Source organism: Mastigoproctus giganteus, chromosome 11 (genome assembly GCF_048544385.1).
Source record: "Mastigoproctus giganteus isolate SK-2022 chromosome 11, ASM4854438v1, whole genome shotgun sequence".
In the NCBI taxonomy this organism is placed as follows: domain Eukaryota; kingdom Metazoa; phylum Arthropoda; class Arachnida; order Uropygi; family Thelyphonidae; genus Mastigoproctus; species Mastigoproctus giganteus.
Genome location: NC_143585.1, coordinates 130,059,048 through 130,079,852, shown reverse-complemented (window position 1 = coordinate 130,079,852; position 20,805 = coordinate 130,059,048). Strand labels below are relative to the sequence as shown.

Here is a 20,805-nt window from a genome sequence, read left to right as displayed (position 1 = left end):
GGTTGCATTTGAAGCAGAGTAATTTGCGAAATAGTCAAACTTTTGCGAGCATGAAATTACAAGTTGCCAGTTGTTGTTACAAGTTGTCAAGCATCGCTGTAATGGATTATGGCCCTAGTGGGTAGCACAGTTGGTAGGATCGCCGTTCTCCCCACACCGGGTGGAAAAGACCTGAGTTCGAATCTCGTTGATGACGGGAGGAATTTTTATAGGCCTTTTCATGCGCCTCCGTAGCCAGGTGGGAAGGAGTAGTAGTGCGTAGAACACGCTTCTTGATTAGACCGAGGTTCGAGCCCGTCACCACCAAATACGGAGGATGCGGAAAGGTCAAGGGAATGACCCGCATATTCCCGGAGAAATATGGCCTTAGTTGCTAATGCTCCTAAAAACCAAATAACAAGATTGCCCTTTCATCATGGCTGAGTTTGCCGGTCTCAGGCGAGGATAGCATGGTTTTACTCCCGTAAATTCGGGTTTTTCGTCCATCAAACAGAAATCGACCTCAGAAAAACGCACGCAATTTACAGGCAGTATACATGGAGCAATATGAACTTAGTCACTGATGCTCCTAAACCCCAAGAACAACAATTGAATTATGACCTTTTTGTTGTTGGTTGCCTTTTTGTTTTTGTTGTTGCTATGGTCCAGAAAGCATAGTGCTTCGACTAACCTAACCAGACTATATGGAATTGAAGGTATCGAGATGAAATCCTTATATTATCCCTTTTGTTGGAGCAGTTTAAAGAGGAAAATTAGTATTTAAGGATGGTTAGAGCACTGGATGTAGTGCTGGTGCGCTACTCCGAGAATTCGTTGTGGAGTGTGGTCATCCAAACTTTCTTTTAATTGATGATAGTCCCTATTCTCAGAACTTTCACAATGAACCATTACCTTCAGAGAAAAGGAGGGTATGTCGCTTTGGAATGATCAGCGAAGTTTCCATCTCCCCCCCCCCCCCCCATCAGACCTCAGTACAATAAGGTATCCCGGGATAAAGTAGGCAGTAGGATTCGAAGTCAGAGTTCCTTTAATATGTTTTAAAATACGCAATTTTCTGTAACGAAGAGGACATATATTTCATTTGGTCGAGAAGCCACCGATTTCGGATAGTTTACCTTAAAACAATGTGGCATAGTTGTCTTAGTTAGGAGCATAGAGCAGGATGCTGCTATACTAAGGAGATTGTTCACACTGTGCAAGGAGGGGCACTCATAACGGCAATGCCCAGCGAGGGACTAGAAACCAACCTGTTCAAGTTGTCAAGCTGTGAATCGTGGTTCATCACACCCAGTATGAATCACGTAGTGCCTTTCCATCAGAGAGCTTTGAAGTAAGAGAGAAAACTGACTGAGGTTTGACAAGTTTCAATTCACTGCAGGATGAAAGCAGAACTTACAGGTTTTCTAAGGCTCTACTCTGAGCACTGTTGTTTAAGATGAGTAATTTTGTCCTTGGAGTTTCCAGACTTTGAAAAGACTTTCAGTACATTATTGCTTGCTGTGTACCTTGTTTTCTATGTGATATTCTAAATGTGTATCTATATGACATTGTTCATATGATACTGTAGCTCAGTTTTTATATTTACATTGTTTTTTTTTATATTTATATTGTTTGGCGGGGTTGTCAGAGGCGGCAGGGACCACCTAGTAATAAAATAATAAAAAAGTCACTTTCTCAGAAACCTCATTAAGGTTGCGTCAGCTCTTATTCAGTAATAGGAATCGATACTTCTAGCAGCAATTAAGTCGCGTTTTCTCAACATGCAATTAATGTTACTCTTGTATTTCTATCTGCAAAAATAACACCGATTAGTAGGGCTTGTGGATTTGCTTAATTTTGTAATTTGCTAATTATGTAATTAAGCAACTAATTTTCTTAATTATATAATTTAAGATCGAAATTTAGCCCAGTCTTTTTGTGTATTAAGATACATTAAAGCGAACGTTTCGCTAGCATTTTACATAATCAAATAAAAAAGCCTTTGATTTTCTTCTTTGTTGTTGTTGTTCGTAAGCTTTCTACACTAGTGTAATTCAAATACAAGTTGTTGGACGAAACAAACCAGAGTCTGATAGAAAATACACCTTGAGAATTCTGTCTGCTGTGGGCAGGGAAAGTCGCACAAAGTTGGAATGAATAACAACAACGCAGCTAAAGCACTCGTGAGCACCGCTGGTGCCAGACTGTGCCTGTTGCCCCTTTATGGAGATTGTACAACTGGTCCCAAAAGTAGCAAGCTATCGCAGCGTATCGTAGCAAATATATTCAGCCAAAAGCTGAAAAATTTGGAATACATTACAATGGGAATGCATTTAAATTCTTTGTTTCCAATTCTCAAAGTTACAAGTTTATTGACTGCGTTAAAAGAGTTTTAAATGCACGATCAAAGTTGTAATTTTGGACTTCGAGACTATCGCTAAACACCCGTGAGAACAGCCTTTCAATGGCGAACAACACACGAGTAAGGTCTGCGAGTAATGCGGCAGAACTACCTTTACAGGCGTATCTTTGCGTTGGCAAATCGAAATTTGGTGCTCGCAGAGCAGAAATCCGTTTTTAGAGACTCGGGTACGATTGTAACCAGTGTGCTACCGTCTCAAGTAGCACAATCGTTACAATCACTGTACTTCCAAAACAAAAGGCATAGGTTCTAATCCCACAGACGGAAGAAATTTGAGATGTCTCACCTTGGCCAAATTAGCTGGTCTGAGGTTAGAGGATACGATCTCACAGAAACTGATTTTTTTCATCCAGCAGACAAACAAATAAAAAACAGGAAATTTATTCATATAATATACATAGTGGCATCTCATGGTGTTAGGTGTCAGCGCAATATCAACAGAAACAATTACGCCAACTGGTGGACCACAGGTGACTAATCTATGCTATTGTAAGCATCGTGAAGCTCTCGCGTGTAGCGCAGTGGTTATAATTACCGACCTCACACACCTAGTGGAAAAAAGCCAAATCCCATTAAGAATACCAGAATTTTGTGAGCTTTTTTCTCAGAAACTGATTACGTGATTTTTTTTTTTTTTTGTGATTTTTCTCTCAGGTTTTTTTGTCCAGCAAACAACAAGCCGAACGAAGTATTCACTCAATTACCTAATTACAGATATAATATACTAACGCCTCGTAGCCTTATTCTTTGGAGTTTAACACACACCTAAGCGCCTTGATATGAGATGAGAGTGCTAATATTTTGGCCAGTATGCGTATATCTGTGTTCTTTTCCTACTGTTTCATTTTCTGGATAAGAAATACTTTTTCTGTGCTTCGGGTTGGGAGCACAAAAAGATCTTAGCGCGATGAGACCCTATACTTTTTTTGGCATGCGCACAAATATTAAATGATTTACGATTTATACCATCCCCCTTCCCCCGAGAACTCATCAGCTTATTATTCAGCAGACACTATCGACTGGCGTATTGCATGTGGTTTTCTTTGTGACGGAATTGGTCAAACAGAGTTTTTTGGCAGAAACGAATGTGTATGTTACAGAATTTCTGCTTTTATTGTCATGCAGTTCTCATGGCAACAGCGACACAAACAATACGTATATTCCCTCACAAACAGCATTGCAGCAAGCAATGCTGTTTGTACGAACGATAATAATACTCTCATTTAGCATGTATGGAAGATCAATTATTACTGGCAACTTTCTAGCCAACGATCGATTCTCTCTGGATAAATATTTTCGCTCCCTGAAAACTGAGAACCTACACAACTTAACTGAAGGCAGTTTGAAAATATATAGCTCTTCCTTGAGAGTACAGAAGTTTCCTCACTTTTCACTCGTTTGGAGAAGTCTGGGTTCGAATCCTGTCAGCGACTGCAGGAATTCTTAAAAGTCTCTTCTGTTGGACCTGCAGTTAAACGATCTCAAGCGGAGGTTAATATTCAGGAATAAATCACATGGGATTCAACGTGATCTATTCTTTTTTTTAATTTCCACGATATGCTGATTTTCCTGTGAATGAACATGTACTTGTACAGACATAATACACAACATAGCATAAGATGCTGATACGCCATAAAACCGATATAAATAAAATTTTAAAAATTCTGTAGCAGGTACATAATGTGTCCTGCCGCTAGCATATTTAACGTGTTTTACATTTAAGAGTCATCGGAAGGCGTTAAAAACGTTTTAATTTTAAGATATTAATAAAATTCACTGATAATAATATAATGTTTTTATTTTATTAATAATAATTACGTATCAGTTACTGAAAGTATTGGTCTGTGAAGACTAAAGTAAGATATATAATTTTTACATTGAACAGTTCACGACTAAATACGCCATCTATTTGTTCTATTACGATTTATCGAAAGATCTGATGACATGTCCAAGTTGAAGAATGTTTTCATAAATGTGCACAACTCTTTTCCAGCCTCAGAGTTTAATTGTAAAGAAAAAAAAATACATTCAATATAAAAACACCAAGTGACTTAAAACCAGATGCGTTTTCGAATTAACCCGTTTTCCCAATTTCTGAAAGTATCTTAAAACCATAATATTTTTGTTTCTAAAGTCCTTAGCTTTCCAATGATATGCTATACGTCCACATTATCACGTTTATTACGTGAAAAAATTTCCTCGATCACGTGTTTATATTTTCCACTATCCTGGAAAAACTACTGCGATTTTCAGAGGTTGGAAAGTTTTTCCTCTGGTATAGAGCTATGATGAAGCTCCGTGCAAAATTTCATTAAATTTTGTCTAGTGGAAGGTAAATTAAACTGGAATAAATTTTCGCAACGCTTTTCGCATGACGGTTTTTCGTTACAAAATGTTTGGAATAACGCCAGTAAAAACGTCTTTAAACAATAAAAAAAAATTGGGAGAGTCGATCTGTTGGCAGAGATCAGCTCTTCCTTTATTTGTTATGCAAAAAGCACGCTTTCTTCTTTAACTCCCATGGAAAACTGAGGGGAAAATGCTCAGATGCTGTCCTTTCTCATGTGAATTTAAAGCTTATAGACTCATTCTAAAATTATTATCATTTTAGAATAAGTCTATGATGATGTTACTATCTGATGATGTTACCAACAGCAAATTCTAAACGAGAGCATTCAAGGAAGTAATCGTAGAAGCTACTAGGCTTTTCATAGCTATTAAGAAATACTGTTCAAGGTTTAGGCCCAAATGGATGTCAGATGAATTAATGCGACTCGTGACAGAGAAGAAAAATGCATGGGATGCATATAAATTTATCAAGCGACACAGAAGCCTATGGCAGATATAAGCTAGTCTATATTGATCAAGTCACAAAGGAAGGTAGAAAAATGAAGGGCATCCTTTGGCAATGGATGCAAAGAAAAACAGCAAGGGCTACTTTACTTATATAAACTCTAAAAGGAAGGGGATGAAACAGACTGGTCCACTTCGTATCGATGGTTCGACTATTTGATGATCCTGCTCAGATAGCTGGCAAACTGAGTATTTTGCATGTACATTTACACATGAGGAGTTATTACGGGAGTGAAATGGCAGAAGTTTATCAAATTGTAACAGGATGCTTAATTGATTTTATAATAACTAAGAGCAAAGTGGAGGAGAAATTGTTGAATTTAAACATAAGGAAGGCACCCGGGGTGGAAGGGATCTATCCAATTTTATTAATTATGGCTAAAGCAAAGTCTTAGCCATAATTATGAGAACATCCTTGGACTCAGCGGAAGTCCCCACAGACTGGAAATGTGAAAATGTATCCCCAATTCACAAAGGGGGATAGAAGGGTGTCACTAGTAATTACGGACCAGTTAGTTTAACTTATGTTCATGGGAAAATAATGTAGTCACTGGTTAAAGAAGCATAGCAGGATCATCTAGACAAGATCGTAGTAGTAATTAAGCCACAGCATGGGTTTAAGTGGAAGTCTTTTCTAACAAATTTAATTGGATACTGTGATGTGGTTATAAAGGAAATGGATGTAAAAAATAATTTTTATATCATATACAGTACTTGGATTTCAGGAAAGTTTTTGATACTGTTTCGCATGGAAGACTACTGTACAAATTGGAGCAGTATGGTATTAAGGGCAAGTTGTTACAATGGACAAAAGGGTGGGAGAAGATAAGAGTGGTAATCAAAGGACGCTGCTCTTCGTGGACTAATGTTATTAGTGGAGTCCCGCTATGTTCGGTATTAGGTCCACTATTGTTTTGTATATTTATCAATGATATTGATGAAGGTATATCAGGCTTAATGTCGAAGTTTGCAGATGATACAAAGGTTGGCAGGGTTGTTAATGGCAGTGTGCTACTACAACAGGAAATAGAAAAGTTGGGCAGATGGGCCGAGAAGTGGCAACTGAAGTTTAACATTGACAAATGCAAAGTACTGCATATGGATAGCAATAACCCCAGAGAAATGTACCAACTGAGTGGTGTTAAACTCAGTGTAGTGGAGAATAAAAAAATCGACCTGGGAGTAATTGTGCAGTCAGACATCAAGTTTTCTGAGCAGTGCAGCCAGGCTGCCGGAGAAGTTCATGGAGTTTTGTCAGTGATATTCAGGAATTTTGCTAGTAGCGAAAAGGACGTGATTATCCCTTTGTATAAGACAATGGTCAGGCCACGCCTTGAGTACTGCGTACGGGTCTGGATGCCTCATTTTAGGAAAGATGTAGAATTGCTTGGGCGAGTAGAGAGAACGGTAACAAGATTGATGAGGGGAACGAAAGGGTTGCCTTACCAAGAAAGGCTTTAATTCTGGAAATTGCAGCGTCTGGAGACTAGGCTCCTGCGAGGTGATCTGATTGAGGTGTATTAGGCTTTGAATGGGTTGAGCAGGCTCAGTTCTGATGGGATTCTTTCTTTTGCTCAGATTCCGCCCATGAGCGGACATAATTTCAAATTGAAGAAAGATAGTTGTAGAACAGATGTGCGGAAATTTGGCCAGCGGGTTTCTGATTGCTGGAGCAAACTTCCATCTGTCATTGTGAAAGTTGATAGATTAAATAAATTCAAGGAGTAACTGGGCAAAATTTTAGAGGGTTGTGTGAAATGTTTTTTTTTTTTTTTTTTTTTTTTTACTGATGCTACGATAGCTTGCTTTCTTGCATCATGAAACAAATTAGTACAAGAAATCGTAGGCATTAGAATGGTAAATGGTCATCACCAACATTTATAAGCAAACATAGTATATAAACACTTCAGCAATTGTTCCTTGATCAGTTTCGGAAAATATCTCAATGTAAAATGTCAACCTTCTAAGTCAAGCAGAAGAACCTTAGCATTTAATAGGGCAAACTTCAAAATTTGGTTTATTAATATAATTGTTATAGACACATGAATATAACTTTTGTTTCCACACGGTGTGCTTGCAACTACCATAGTGGTCACGACTTCTGTTGCCCTCGTGGATAGTTACTTTCCACACGATATGGGATAAGCCCTGAGTCTAAATCTCATAGAGTGGGAGGAGTTTTTGTGGGATATTTGTTCACCCGATATGTGCCGAGTTAGCCGGTGGGGCAAGGAGTGAACTGATTTTTCTCCTGGAAACTCGAGTCTGTAATCCAAAGAAAATAGACAAACCGACCACTGAACAGACGCAGTTTACGGGCACAATGCATAGTGTGTTACGGCCTTATTTGTTTGGGGTATATATTAAACAAACAAGCGAATAAACGAGACTTGTTCTTCCAAACTATGCGGAAAAGGCCTGGATTAGATTCTCGTCGCAATTGAAAGAACATTCCTGAATGTGAGACATAATTTTATAAAAATAATTATATTATTTATAATAATCACTACTACTACTACTCCATCTTTTTGATGATTTGCCCTTTATCAATGAAATATAACTGTTGCTGAAGCAACTGCAGGACTATATAAGGACATAGAAAAAGTAAATATCATTATTATTCGAAATTATACTATCTTTAATTCTTCCTGAGTGTTGCAAGGCATTTTATTCTTTGTTTTCTGCAGTTCGTTTGCTTTGGTATTTAATTTTCTTTCATAGTTTTAATATTTTCGATCATTTTATTGTCAGTTTTTTTCCTGAATTTGTTTTATATTTATTTATCGTTTTAGTTCCTTTTTCATCATTCGCCGCTCCTTTTTTCTCCCATACACTGTCATTCTGGCCACGCATAGATAAATCAAAACTTGCTTTCCGATTTTGACTTATCAAAGAATTCGTTCACAGTTGAACTGTTCAAACTACACAGTGCGGCAATTTGAAAATGAGACTGAAGCAGGAAAAAAAGAATGATCCCATGTATGAGTAAACTAACCTTGATTTATTCAAAGTAAGTTCCTCCGCGTCCATACATTGCATGGAGCGATCAGGAAGAGTCTGAAATGCCTGGTGGAAAGCGGTCACTTGTATTCAATGTTTTCGGCCCAACTCTTTCAATGTTGTCGACGTCATGAAAAAAAGAACAGCCTTTCAGTGGTGCCTTGAACTTCGGGAACAGAAAGAGGTCGCGCGGAGTTAAGTCTGGTCGATAGGATAGTACGCAGACTTATTGGCGAGCCAAAAACTCCCGAACAATGAGAGCCTTGTGGCTTGGTGCGTTGTCCTGAAAGCGGAACCAACTGCCTTCTTTTCCAAACGGAGGACGCCCACGACGGATTCTCTGCAACAAACTTTTCAAAACATCCATTTCGAATTCTTTTTGCACAATTTCCTCGCTGTCGCAGAAAGTGATGAGCACGGTTTTGATTTTTGGCCTTGAACTTTTTTTGGCTTTGGGAGAGTTTCCTGACTCCCACTCAGCGTTTCTTTGCGGGGTCATATTGAAAACACCACGTCTCGTCACCCGTAATGATCGAATTCAGGAAGTTGGGTTTGCTTTCAGCTGCCTCAGTGAATTTTCTGCAGTATTCAACTGTCGCCTGTCGTTGACCGTCTGCTAACGAATGTGGAATAAACCGCGCACAGACCTTCATATTCTTCTAATCCTGGGCTATTATTTGTCGAATGGTTTCTTATTAACGCACGGATCTACTGAAATCATTCGGAGCGTTGCACATTGGTAATTTTCTGCACCCTTAGAATCAACTCTGGCTTTCGAACGGCTCGGATGTTAGTAGTATTCCAGTGATTCTCTTCCATGGGCGAAATGTTTATGCCACTCCAACATATGTGCACGAGACAGACAATTCTTTCTATATACACTTGTTTCATCTTTTGGAATGTTTCCGTGGCACTTTTGCCTAGTTGAACACAAAACTTGATGTTTGTTATTTGTTCCGTTGCCCTTCCACAATTCAGGCACAGGAGAGACGTGTACTACAGCTCACACTACGTTTTGAAATGGCGGCAATTTCTGCTAACCTTGACTGCGGCGCTCGAGGAACAATCGCTTTCCATTTCATGTTTGCTTCTAGTAGATGACAGCACCAGCACTCGTCTCATAACGTCAGTCTCGTTTTCCAATTGCCTTGCTGTGTGTCAGAGCTTCTCAGTCACAATTTATTGCTTTTTACGGGCATTTTTAGAACCACTTGTCAATTAATGTTAGCTATCCGTCTTTTTGAATGCATGTAATATGTGTGTACTGTTTTAATGGATATTTAAGAACCGTGGTACGAGTATATTAGCACTTCAACTAGATTCCAAGAGGTATATTTTAGTCATACATGCAAGTATGATCACTGGGCTGCAACGCCTCTGTATTCTATAACTTTTATAGAATTTAATTCGTTATAGGAAAGAATTTGATGCAATTCTTGAAGATCAGGATGTAGTTTGCAGATATAGTTGAAATAATAGTAAGCTTTATTTCGCAGTACAGTATACATCCACACATAAACACGCTTCAATTTATCCAACACAGCATGTAGTCAGTGATTCCACATCGAAATGAAAGCAAATATACAGGGTGTCCAAAAAATGCATATGCACTTTATTAGCCCATAACTCGGTAACCTTTTTTATTTTTCAGTTGCAAGTTGATGATAATAATGGAGAAGACCAGACTTAATTTGAACACCGGAAATTTATGTTGAAGTGGTATTGGAAGTCGGAAAATAACAATGAAGTCCAGAGACATAGTAGTAAATACCACACTGAACCACCAATGCGTCTCACAATTTCGCGTTTGAAGCGGATGGCACTGTGCAAAATGTACACAGGCAAAGATCAGGAAGACCTCGCACATCCACGAGATCACAAGAGGTGCTGGAAATTTTCCGACAAACACCAAGGAGACCTGTCCGACAAGCTGCTTGTGAAACGGCAATCCCAAAATCCAGTGTGCATAACATTTTCAAGCGTGTAAAAATGCAATTGCTTCAGGAATCAATCGTCCCACACATTCGTGAGCTATTTGAGGGGAAGATGAATTTTATTTTCAACACGGTGGGGCATCTCCCCATTTTCATCGCGACGTTTAGGGCTTATCTGGATGAAACTTTCCCAAACAGATGGATTGGACGAAGAGGCAGTGTTGAGTTCCCTCCGAGTTTTTCAGATCTAACGCCATTGGATTTTTATTTATGGAGATACCGCAAAGATAAAGTTCATGCCACAAAACCAGCAACAATCGCTGAATTTCGGCAAGCTATTGAAGTGGAATGTGCAGCAATATCAAGAGATATCTTAGGTGTTGTTTCAGTTTCTCGACGATGTCAACAATGCCTGGATGAGAATGGGGACAGTTTGAATACTTGCGTTAATGCATATTTTTTCTCACATTTTTTCTTTATTATAAAATTGAATTTATGAAAATAAACATAGAAATTATTGACAATCAAAGTGTGTATACATATTTTTTGGACACCCTGCGTAATACGATGCCAAAAAAATTTGCTGAAATAAACCAATGAGAATAAAAATGAAATACAATTAAAAATAGAATAAAAATTCAATGCATGAAATATATAAAATCATGCCTTCCCGAACCAGTCCATACAGCTGGATTCAGCTTTCATGGTTCTCTGCTAGCAAGGCAGCTGTAAGGGCCTCAGGAGATCTATAGGTCAATGGACTGTCATTTATTGCGACATGCGAAATAACACGTTAATATCGAATTACTGTGGACACAGAGCGAAACAGAGACAATAAATTGACAAGTTCAATAATAGGAAAAACACATTACATATATTAGATTAGATGCATACAAAAAGCTTTCGGCTGCACGTTATCTCATATAGTTGGGGAAGGACATTACATGGTTGTTTTTCATTAAGATTATTACTATAATTAATACCACTCATAAACCACATGAAATTAATAAATTAGACGAAGAAAGAAGCGACTTCCACAGTTCTTTTATTTTGCCTCGAGAAAACGTTAACGAATAAAATGACATTATTTTAAATAGTAAGATAGAATGAAGCTCAAATAGTTGAGCAAAATTTGCAGATGTGAGAAGTGTCTATTTGAACCATCCTCTTCTAACTTATTTCATTTTGAACATCGGCTGTTATTCAGTTCTAAAACCAATCCATTTTTCCCCTTTCTTGATAGGAAAGTTTTCTACATCATAACATCCTTTGTGAGCTCATTATTCATTTGCTCATCGCATGAAACGTTTGTTAGCCCCTTCATCAGTACGGGCGAGAAATAAAGCTCTGTCTGAGGCAATTTCACAACTTCGCTTTAACCAAAACTAAGGGCACTTTCGAAAAAAAAAAAAAAAACTTCATCCCTTACTTGAAAACAGTTTTCCTTCACAGAATACTTTCATGTCTTTATGAAGGCGGTGCTAGCAGCCTGTTCTCTATTATTCAGTCTTTCTGTGCGCTCGGAACTCCTAACATAGCGAGCAGTTCCTCCTTACAGCTGCGGCCGTCACTGAAACTGATTAGACACATTTCGCGTGAACAGCAGTCGGCTTTTGTTCATCTATTAAAAGCTTCTTCGTGGCAATGAAGAACAGATGTTTCACGACAACAGGATTAGTTCTCGTGGAGAAACGATCACCAGAGTATAGGCAAGAATAGGAGGCGTTATTGCACTTCGCTGATCCATTCATTGCCGTTCCCAACCTGCATGAACCTGTAAATGATTAAAGACATCTCAGAAATTAAAAATCCGGATGTCAAAGATAAGAACTGTGGGAAACTCGTGATAAGACGATGTCAAATTCAGCTACAACTGATTGTGAAAATAAAATGCAGCAATTATTTTGCAATTAACGACCTGACAAAGGATTTCGCTGATTAAATATTTAATTCTACGTAGACAGATGTTAAAGCTATAATTAAATAGCTCGAATTATTATTAATTACCAGTAGTGATTTAAAAGCGGAATATTTCCTCTGATAACGTGACTTAATAAGAGCTCGGTTTTCATTATAAAATGGATGATGTCATTTGCTTCTATGGAAAAACATCCGTGTGATAATTTTAATTTGGAATATTAAGCGTTTTGAAACAGTACTATAATAATACATGCGTAATTGGACAGTGCAAAATCTAGCCTTTTATTCATTATAAATTTTTATTCATTACAGAAAATTTCCGAAAAATTTAACTAAACTCATCTCTCTGAGTACATCTTTCAAATTCAGGATGAATTACGTTGCAATACTTTTTAGAATATTGTTATTAGATATTGTGCATCGTTAATCAAGATTGAGTCTGTTTTAATTTAACCAGCACAGACGGATGCAAGGCCTTGTTTATTGTGAGCCTCTTTACAGCATTTTCCATTTTATCCGAGTTCGATTTAATGTTCCAGAGTTATCCACTCTCAGTATGATGTACTGACAGTGGTTCTTTCGAGATAGTACAGTTGACCACAGCAAGGATGTACCCAGTATTTTTAAGGGAGGCGGCTAGAGGACATATAGAACCATTAAGTTTAATTATGAGGGCGTCGTTGGACTCGGACAAGATTCCTTGGATTAGAGGAGTACAATGTATTGTATTTCTTCAATTTGGATTGGAGACCCACAATGTATCGTCAATATATAAAGGCGGCTCTAAGAGCGAAATGGATAACTGTAGACTAGTCAATGTAACTTCCGTAGCAGGGAAAATCATGGAGGTAATGATCAAGAATGCGTGCTGGAACATTTAGAAATGTAATTCTGATGATAGAATACACAGCTTGTTGTGTATCCTATCATCAGTTCCTTATTTCTTGACATGTTTATCACGAAATACAAAAATTTACACCAAACACTCTTTCTGGACGGGTGTTCGATTTTATAAGTTAACGGCCCTTGCTCCTCAATTTATCTTATCGAAAAGCATTCTAGAATCATCTACGATCTCTATATATTGAAGCAATACTCCCACATTCTAGAATCATCTGTGATGTTCTTCCACATTCAGGAGTATTTTATACCTTTCTGAAATATTCTCGAAATTTCTTAAATATTTTTTAAATATTGTTTTTTTTATTTTTATGCATAACAGAAATTATTTTAATAAAAATTCCCAAACAAGTTGTCCTATTTTGATAAAATATTGAACATTAAGAAAAATTAAACGTGATTCCAAACTTTTATGCGCAAGCAACTTCGACTTTCTGGCAAGAGGCACAGAAAGGGAGGTGGGTTGGAGTAATCAGATCAGTTTGAGTACTAGTGCTGACGTGAGAGAGAGAGACGAGCAACTCTAAGTTTGGCTGATTTTTGTGAAGAGGGTGAATAAGAGAGGAGAGAGAAAATGAGAGTCAGGGGAAAGGTGGGGAAAGTGAGTTGGCTGAGAGTGGGGATGCTGCGAAGAGGATGAGCGATTTTATGACAGCCTTGGAATTTTTGCAGGTAATACAAACTACCATTTCAAGCGGTTAGAAGAGCTCGGGAATTTGAAATCTTTTAATTTGCAACAAATTTAAAAAAAAAATGTTTTTGACAGACAGGTGCCAGGTACGGGCGATACAGATATCTGGATGGCCAGATAAGGCGCTTAATTTAGATATCCAGATAAGGCGCTTAATTTAGATATCCAGATAAGGCGCTTAATTTAGAAAGACAAAAGTACTTATAGTGAAACCTTGGGAGATTAAGCCTAAAGAATCCCTTTACAGCCTAGACAGTAGTCCTGTTATTTTGGAATTTTTTGACTGGCAGCATAGTGACAAACTATGTTTGAATAGCACACATTCGCAGACAAAAGAAATCTTCGATCCAGAACAGCAATTTTTTTTCAGAATTCCGAAAGAAATCACTGCAAAGTGGCAGAACATTTTTGATAAACGGTACATATCAAGTGTAAGTATTAGAAAATTAATATTATCTATAAACTCATAGAATTTTAGGAATTATTTTTGCAAGTTTAAGCAAGAGCAGTGAAATAGATTTACACACTTGATGCACAAAATGAAGTATGCCAAGCAGTGCTCTTTCAGAACGACTTGGATAATCTTCAGAAATGTGGAAACTGTTTTAACTGAACAAAATGAAAGCCTTACACTTTTGGGAGTTGCCGCTCTCGAATAACTTATACACTTGATGGAGTTGAATTGAAAACAGTTGAGAAAGAAAGGAGGTTTGGCAGTTATAAATTGGGCATCAATTTATAACTGCCAAAAAGCCTGGACTTACTCGTACTATATGGCTAATACTAACACTAATAGTAGCCTTCAAGCGAGTCTCTCTTTCTCCCTTTTTCAAAGAAATCGCAGGTATGTTTTTAGTCACGCTGTGTTGTCTTTATTCTTGAAACAAAGAAAGTTTGTTTCTATGGTTTCCGAGCGCTTTCAGGATGTTTATTCTGGTTGTGCGGAACAGTCAATGAAGTAGTCACTCAGGTCACATTCTTCTTCTTCCAGTATCTAGGCAATGAGATCCGACAAAACTGTGTATAAGAAGCAAATGTGATCTTTTTAAGTTTTAGTTAAAATAGCTGCAGAACTGGACATAAATTTTGCTATGGTAAAACTTGGGTCACCTTCTTGTGACATTTAATGTCTTCTACGAATGGATTACGTGGTTAATGTGAGTCTCGACATATTGATGCATATTAATGAAAAGAATTAAAGAAATGCAGAAGATTTTATAAAGAAAAAATTGATAAAAGCATCTCTAAATACATACACTTTAATATGATCATTCTATTTGGTCATATTAAAGTACTGACTGCAAAGTTTTTTGCGTATCAGATTATTATTTATGAATATTATGTGGCGAGGTCTTTGGAGAAGGAGGCCCTTGTAATTATTCATTATTATTACAAAGAATTCAGTTCTTTCTATAATCATTTCATTAATTTGGGTGACCGAAGGTATTTCTAAAGTTCTTTTCAGTTCTGATTGTAGTGAGCAGATCTCAGGCCGAGGTACGGTCTCCCGCAAGTTATTTGGGGGTTTTTCAGCCTGCACAACATGAAGATTGGCCCGGGAATGTACACTTACACATATAGACAGAGCGAAAAACTCAATCAGCATTAAAAAAAAACAATAAATAAATATCTATTTGATGTGTTGATTAATTTGGTAGTAACCGTCAACGAACCATTTAAGTATTTTTCTCATCAAGGTTCACTAGAAGGTTTCATTTGGGATCAGAAGAACATTCTGAATGTTGCAGGTTTCGTTTCGGATCAGAAGAAAGCAAAATCACTGGTAATTTTGCTTTTTTCTGATCCCAATTAAGCTTCAACATGTGTTCATTATCAACTTTATATTCTAGCTATAATTTCTGCAAGTTTTTTTGACAATTTGCAGTTGAGTATTTAGAAGAATTTAACATGTTTTCGTTGGATATTTATATAGTTATACTTCCATGCACATCACTAGTGAATAACTGATTGTTATTATGATCTTAATTGAAATAAATGCACACAGTGCAGTGAAATAGTTTACCGCATAATCAGGTGTGCATGCAGAAAAAAAAATACTTACCCACGTGTATCTCCACACGCTCTGCTGAAAACACAGTACAAGATGGCCATGTGATCAGCGAGCAGAGAAGGAATCTTAGGAATTTTGCGTCCATTGTGTCTGAAATAAGTTAAATTTGAAATAATATGAAAAGTGAAATTATACTCTGATGATAGAAAATGAAAAATTTATGATGCTCATAAAATTTGAGCATCAGCGACAACAATAACAATCGAAAGAAAGTGAACCTTGAATTTCAACCATGAACGGTTGCCAATCCATAGTTATATAGGTTGGTGTTAGTGTCAAATATAAATGTATTTGACAGTGTCAAGTTTGACATACACACAAGCGTTTATATAAGTGTCATTAAAATTTCATTAATTTCTTTTTTCCAAAAAGAAATTCATCGCTTAAATGTAGTTTTAATGCAGCATCGTTAGCTTTAGACAGTCCTGCACGCTTCGTGTGTATTCCTATGAAGACCTCGTGAATGTGTTTGAAGGGATACATGTAGAGAAAAAAGAGGCTAAAAGTATATTGGAGGAGAGTAATAAATTATTATACAGTTGTAATCAAGTTGAACGGCTAAGTTTAGAGAACTTAAACCTATAGAGCTTCATTAAGTGTACTGTAAAGTTATAATATTAATAATTAATTGATAATTGCGAGGTGATCTGATTGAGGTGTATTCCTTGAATGGTTTGAGCAAGCTGAATGCTGATGGGATTCTTCCTCTTGCTCAGGTTACGAACCTGAGGGGGACATAAACTCAAATTGGGGAAAGACAGTCGTAGAATAGATGTGCGGAAGTTTGCCCTTAGCCAGAGGGTAGCTGATTGCAGGACCAGACTTCCATCTGTTGTGGTGGAAGTTGATAGCTTAAATAAATTCAAGGAAGAAGTGGACAAACTTTTTGAGTGAATGGATGTGCGAAATGGGAAGGGTTTTTTTTTTTTTTTTGGTTAATCTGTGTAAGCTTGCTTTCTTGCATCATATGCTTGTACTTGCTTTTCATTTCAGTTAATCAAGAACTGAAAAAAAATTCAATTAATTTAAGAAAAAAGTCGAACGCACCTGAAATGTAGCGCACTGCGTACATTAACTTTTTTTTCCTTCACACATATTTCATAGACTGCCCATATGCCATATATTTTAGCTGAAGCACTGGATATAATGTTTGTTGTGGTGTGTGCTGATTGGAGGAATGAATGGGAAATATGGAGGATGCGCAGAAACGAAGTTCTCGGTTCGCACATAAAAGTCGTTGTTTTTTTGCTAGTTTTTATTTTATTTTTATCGTGAATTATTACTATTTACTAACGCGCCTTGTAACGCACTGCGTACAATAACTAACTTGTTTTATTACACGGAAACACGTTTGTCTTCATAATTCGTGTCAATTAGCATTACGTGTTTTCGGTTGACATTTCGATGAATTGATCAAGTTTGCTGTGAGTGATCAATGACATGTTTGTAATGATGTCGGCATCGAATTTCAGAATGATATATTTTGTTGAAGCGTAAGAAATTTAAAATTAATAATGCTATTTCTAAAAGATCTTCGCTATTAGTCGAGTAGCGTTAATATTAGTGGGAATTGGGCATTACTTGAAAAATTGACAAAGAAACATCGATAATTAAAATAACTCTCAACTTAAACCGAACTATGATGTTGCTTTTGAAGAGAGCGAAAATAATAATGATTTCATCTTAGGCTGTTGTTCGCGGATCCAGAGGCGTCTTCCTTTTTCTTCTGGCATATGACAGGTGCAGTATTGCTTGTGCTTGAATATCATTAAACCTCTGTAACAACAACAAATGCAAGTGCGTGTTCAGACTGCTAATTGATGTTGTGGAAGCCTAGTTTATAAATATAAGAAAGTTTCTAATTTGCGTTTCCTTAAAGTTTCCAACATAAATAATATGTGCGTTGCTGCCTATTACTCGCAATAGTTAATAGTCTAAATCCATTAAGTAGTGGATCTTTTTATTTGCTTAGAGAATTTATGCTGCGAAGATTCACTCTTTAATTAATAGGCAGTTCATTTGAGCAAAGACACTCAACATCATCGAAGTTTTATGTGGAAAAAGCGAGTTGATAAATTTTAAACTATTTGCTCATCTCATTTTCAGAATTCATTTTCGTAGGTTGGTAATAATCGGAAAGTTTGCGGTATTTAAAGTGAACGAAGAGCAGGATTAGAATATGATTGCAGAGCGGGAAACAAAAACAAATCCAAAAATAAAAAGACCAAATTATTTAAGTGATTTTTCGGAGAGCGAGAATAACTTACCTAATCTTAAGAATTATCACAATCTTCTTTTAAATTTCTTAGCTGTCATTCCTATTTGAAAAATATCTTTTCGGTGTGAAAATGTCCGTAGTCTTCTATTTTATGGCTTTACAAAGTTTTATTTGGGTCTTTCCACCGCTTATGCCGATCTTGGAAGTTTGGCAATCAACTTTCTAAATGAGTATTCTGTTTTAGCTCCTTCGCTATTGGCGTGCCCGTATTAGCTGGCTAACCACTGGCCAGCATCTTATTGGTCACCGCCATTCTGGCGTTGTTAGTAAGGGGGAATAATCAATATCGAACGCGTGCAGGATATATTCACGTTCCTTTGTATACAGCGGGCGTACCCGTAGCCATGAGAAACAACAAAACTAGGTTTCCGGGAACACCAGTTGCACCTAAGGAACAAAATCAATAAGAAGAGAAGCCCAGATCCAACGCTGTATTTCAGTTTGTTTTCCATAATAGATATCATTATCGATAATAATAATATCGTAGGCGAAACGAAAAGTTCTCCGTTTCAATGTCGCATGCATTACCATAATGCTTATATCCTAGCAAGCATTCATAATTTAGTGTTTTGATATGTGTTTGTTTAGTTTAGATTCCATCGGTTCCAAACAAGTTGCCCAACTGCAAGTCTTAAAATTATACGGTACAGTTGCTAAAGCTACAGTATTCTTAAGTGTGAAAAAGATTTCTGTTTCTATAGAACATTACTTATTAATTTCACAATCGTCTGTGGCGAAAACTATCAAATAATATCAATTTACCCGATAAGTACCAATCCCTAAATTATTTTAATTAAAATGCATTTATTGTGAGTGTACGTTGTAAAGAAGTTCCAAATATATTCTTTTAATTTTCAATTTATACTTATTATCAATTCTTATAGTCAATTATTCTTTTAAAATGCATCCTTAATTTAAAAAACGAGGCATGATGGGTTCATTACTCATATAGTTGGCAATAAAAATCGTATAATTCTGAAGTTCATTTCATTAAGTTAAAGCGAAATTTCACTCTTAACTCGTATAAAACTTTGGTTGATTAGAAGACACATTGAGACATATAGTTGTAATATTTCAAATGCATTATAGTCGTGATTTCTCTTCTTTGATTGTGCTGTATAGATATTGTTTGATTGCCTTTGATTTTTCCCTATTAAATATTGCTTCGGCTTTTGAGAAGTTCAGTCTTCAAGTGTTTGTCTTTTTTCTTATGTCTTGAAGGTGCTGTTTCCCTTTAAACAAGGGTGTCAGGTTGTTACCCCGCCATGCTTTAGTCCTTGATGAAATCGTGATTGTTTTTCAGGCTGTGGTGACTATAATGAAATGAATTCATCGTGTGAGGACACAAATCGCCTGATCAACATCACAGGTTCTTAATGAGTATTGTGGTTAGACTGGTGCAATAAAGATTCTTTTGAGTTTAAAGTGTCTAGAGAAGATGGGCTAGAACTAGTATTTTTGTGAAGTTTCGATTATTTCTGTAATGAGTTTTCTTACTGGGATTGGAAGGGAGATGGTCGGAGGCAAAAATGAGACCTGAAGACGGATGTATCATGACTTCAGCAGATGTATGTATTAGATCCAGGCACTTATTACATCTTATAGGATGTCTATTGGCAATAATGCCTGGCTTTGTAGAAAGCTGTCGCCGGAGACCATTTAGGTATCCCCGTCTGAATTTGGAATTACAGCTTTCGATATCGATGAGTGCTAATGCCGTTTTATTGATATTTAGTGAGATAAAGAAAACTTCATACGCTGTAGAGATGGAAGAGACTTTATTGTATTTGAGAACTACTCTGTGTAAACTACATTTTAAGCTTTGGCATTACCTAAGATGCTGTCTTCAAGTGTTCTCACAATATTAATAATTTGCCCAAAAATGAAAGAAAATTGAAATAATAGTATATTATATTTATTAGTAATATTTAACTTCTGTACAGAATGGAGTATGAATCTTTCCTATTTCGTAATTATCAGTCAACTTAACTAGTTCTTTGTAATTTTTCGCTTTTAATGTTACCAAGAAAGTAATTCACTACACGGCAATACGACTGTTAGGCACTTCGTTCAGCATCAGTTATTTTGTTTTCCAGTTCGCACAAATTAAGCAGATGTTGGTACATCCAACATCTGCTTAATTTGTGGACGACCAATAAATATGCCACCGTTTACTTTTTTCATCAGACAGTTTTTTAAACAGATTCTAAATACTGGAAGGCGTCATCTTCAGAATACAATGAGTCATTGAATTGTTTGACCAGTCTTAGCATTATATGGAGTAGTGTAACCAAGACTTAATTTATACCAAGGGATTATTTACTACATTACGTGCACCAGGTTACAACCGAATTCTGAACCATTCTCTTCTCCTGTCGTGTTTCCCCACCGGGCAAAGAAAGCAGGAGAAACTAGTGAAATCGCCTTTCAAACTCAGAAGGATCCCAGCATCTTGAAATCTCCACAGACATCGCCTTCTACTGGTCATATTTGATCTTCTCTAACGTGCCTGACATCTAATTTGTTGTTGTTATGGGAGTTTAATGGCGCATAAGTTACTATGCCTATAATGCGCCTCCTGACATCTCTTTAATAGCAGTCGTCTTTAATATGAACTGGCAGGTCATCATTGTGTGTCGCCAGAGCAATAAAGAATGGTGAGAATCAAAATAACCTCTGCATCCATTGAAAGTAGGATATATAGGTTAGGATTGGCTCCTGAATTTGTCAGAGACATTATTCCAAGTATGAAAGGCT

At 36.9% G+C, this 20,805-nt stretch overlaps 1 protein-coding gene across 1 annotated transcript in view; it reads right to left on the bottom strand.

The window, feature by feature from the left end:
- Window positions 1-18,113, bottom strand: part of Ir25a (ionotropic receptor 25a) — a 79,667-nt gene extending 61,554 nt beyond the window's left edge. Inside the window, exons 1-2 of the mRNA XM_090385314.1 lie at window positions 18,038-18,113; window positions 15,762-15,860 (exon numbers count right to left, since the gene is read on the bottom strand). Coding sequence (XP_090241440.1) covers window positions 15,762-15,855 — 94 coding nt within the window. The 5' untranslated portion in view covers window positions 15,856-15,860; window positions 18,038-18,113. The remainder of the gene's footprint in view (window positions 1-15,761; window positions 15,861-18,037) is intronic.
- Between the last annotated feature and the right edge of the window lie 2,692 nt (window positions 18,114-20,805).